Consider the following 904-nt stretch of genomic DNA (forward strand, 5'->3'; position numbering starts at 1 on the left):
ACTGTCTCATATCCTACGTTCTTTTTTCTTTGTTATTCTTAATAAAGCTTTAGACGGTAAAAAAAAAAAAAAAAAAAAGTGCACCCAGGCAGAACCTGGGGTTGTGGTGGCCGGAGAGGCCCTTGCCGAGGCACCAGCTACACGCCGGGGCCTGCAGCCACAACCCCAGCAAGCTCAAGAGGAAGCGCAGCTCTCGTTCCAGCGCGCGCCCCCAGCGCACTGCTCACGCTGCCTCCGCGAGCCAATCTTCTCAGCCGTCGACCTCAGCGTCGGCCACGAGCACCTCAAGCCTCGCACCATCTCAATCCAATGCGCAGGCTCTTCTCCCTCTGCGACCGCTCCTGGCGCTGCCTCTAACGTAGCAGCCCGTCAGGTCGCATCATCTTCCTCCTCTGCCGCACCTGCTGCCGCGGCTCCGGCAGCGTCGGCTGCTGGCCCTTCTGCTCCCTCGGGTGCGCCTGCCTCTGCGTCTGGCCCCTCCCGCACGGTCCCTCCGGCTGCGCCCACGGCTCCAGCTGCCGCACCAGCCGACTCGGACGCTGCGCGCCCTCGTGCAAACTCGACCGGCGCTGCAGTAGCCCGCGCGGGCTCCTCCAGGCCCTCTGGCGCCAGCACTCCATCTGCGAGCTCTAGGACTCCGTCCGCCAGCTCCACGCCAACTGCGTCTCGCAGTCGTGCCGGGTCTATCTCCATTTTCCCTCAGTGGTCGCTGTCATCGAGCGCCTCCACTCCCTTTTCGGCGGGGGTGCACACAGCGATGCACCCGTCCACAGCGTCCCAGTCGCAGTCTGAGGGCCTCGCCACTCCCTCATCGACGCGCGTCCGCCCCTTCTCGGCAGACAGCTCTCCTGAGGGTCACGTCAACAAAAGCCGTCGGGTCGACCACTCCGAGTCCACCACGCAT

General features: G+C 64.3%; 1 protein-coding gene across 1 annotated transcript; it reads right to left on the minus strand.

Moving 5' to 3' along the window:
* Positions 1-369: 369 nt before the first annotated feature.
* Positions 370-693, minus strand: CAOG_08355 (hypothetical protein; the record flags this gene model as incomplete). The annotated part of the gene is made up of 1 exon (XM_004340638.1): positions 370-693. The coding sequence occupies one exon, from the start codon at positions 691-693 to the stop codon at positions 370-372; it is 324 nt and encodes a 107-aa protein (XP_004340686.1).
* Between the last annotated feature and the right edge of the window lie 211 nt (positions 694-904).

The sequence above is a fragment of the Capsaspora owczarzaki genome, assembly GCF_000151315.2.
Source record: "Capsaspora owczarzaki ATCC 30864 unplaced genomic scaffold supercont2.71, whole genome shotgun sequence".
Lineage (NCBI taxonomy): Eukaryota > Filasterea > Ministeriida > Capsasporidae > Capsaspora > Capsaspora owczarzaki.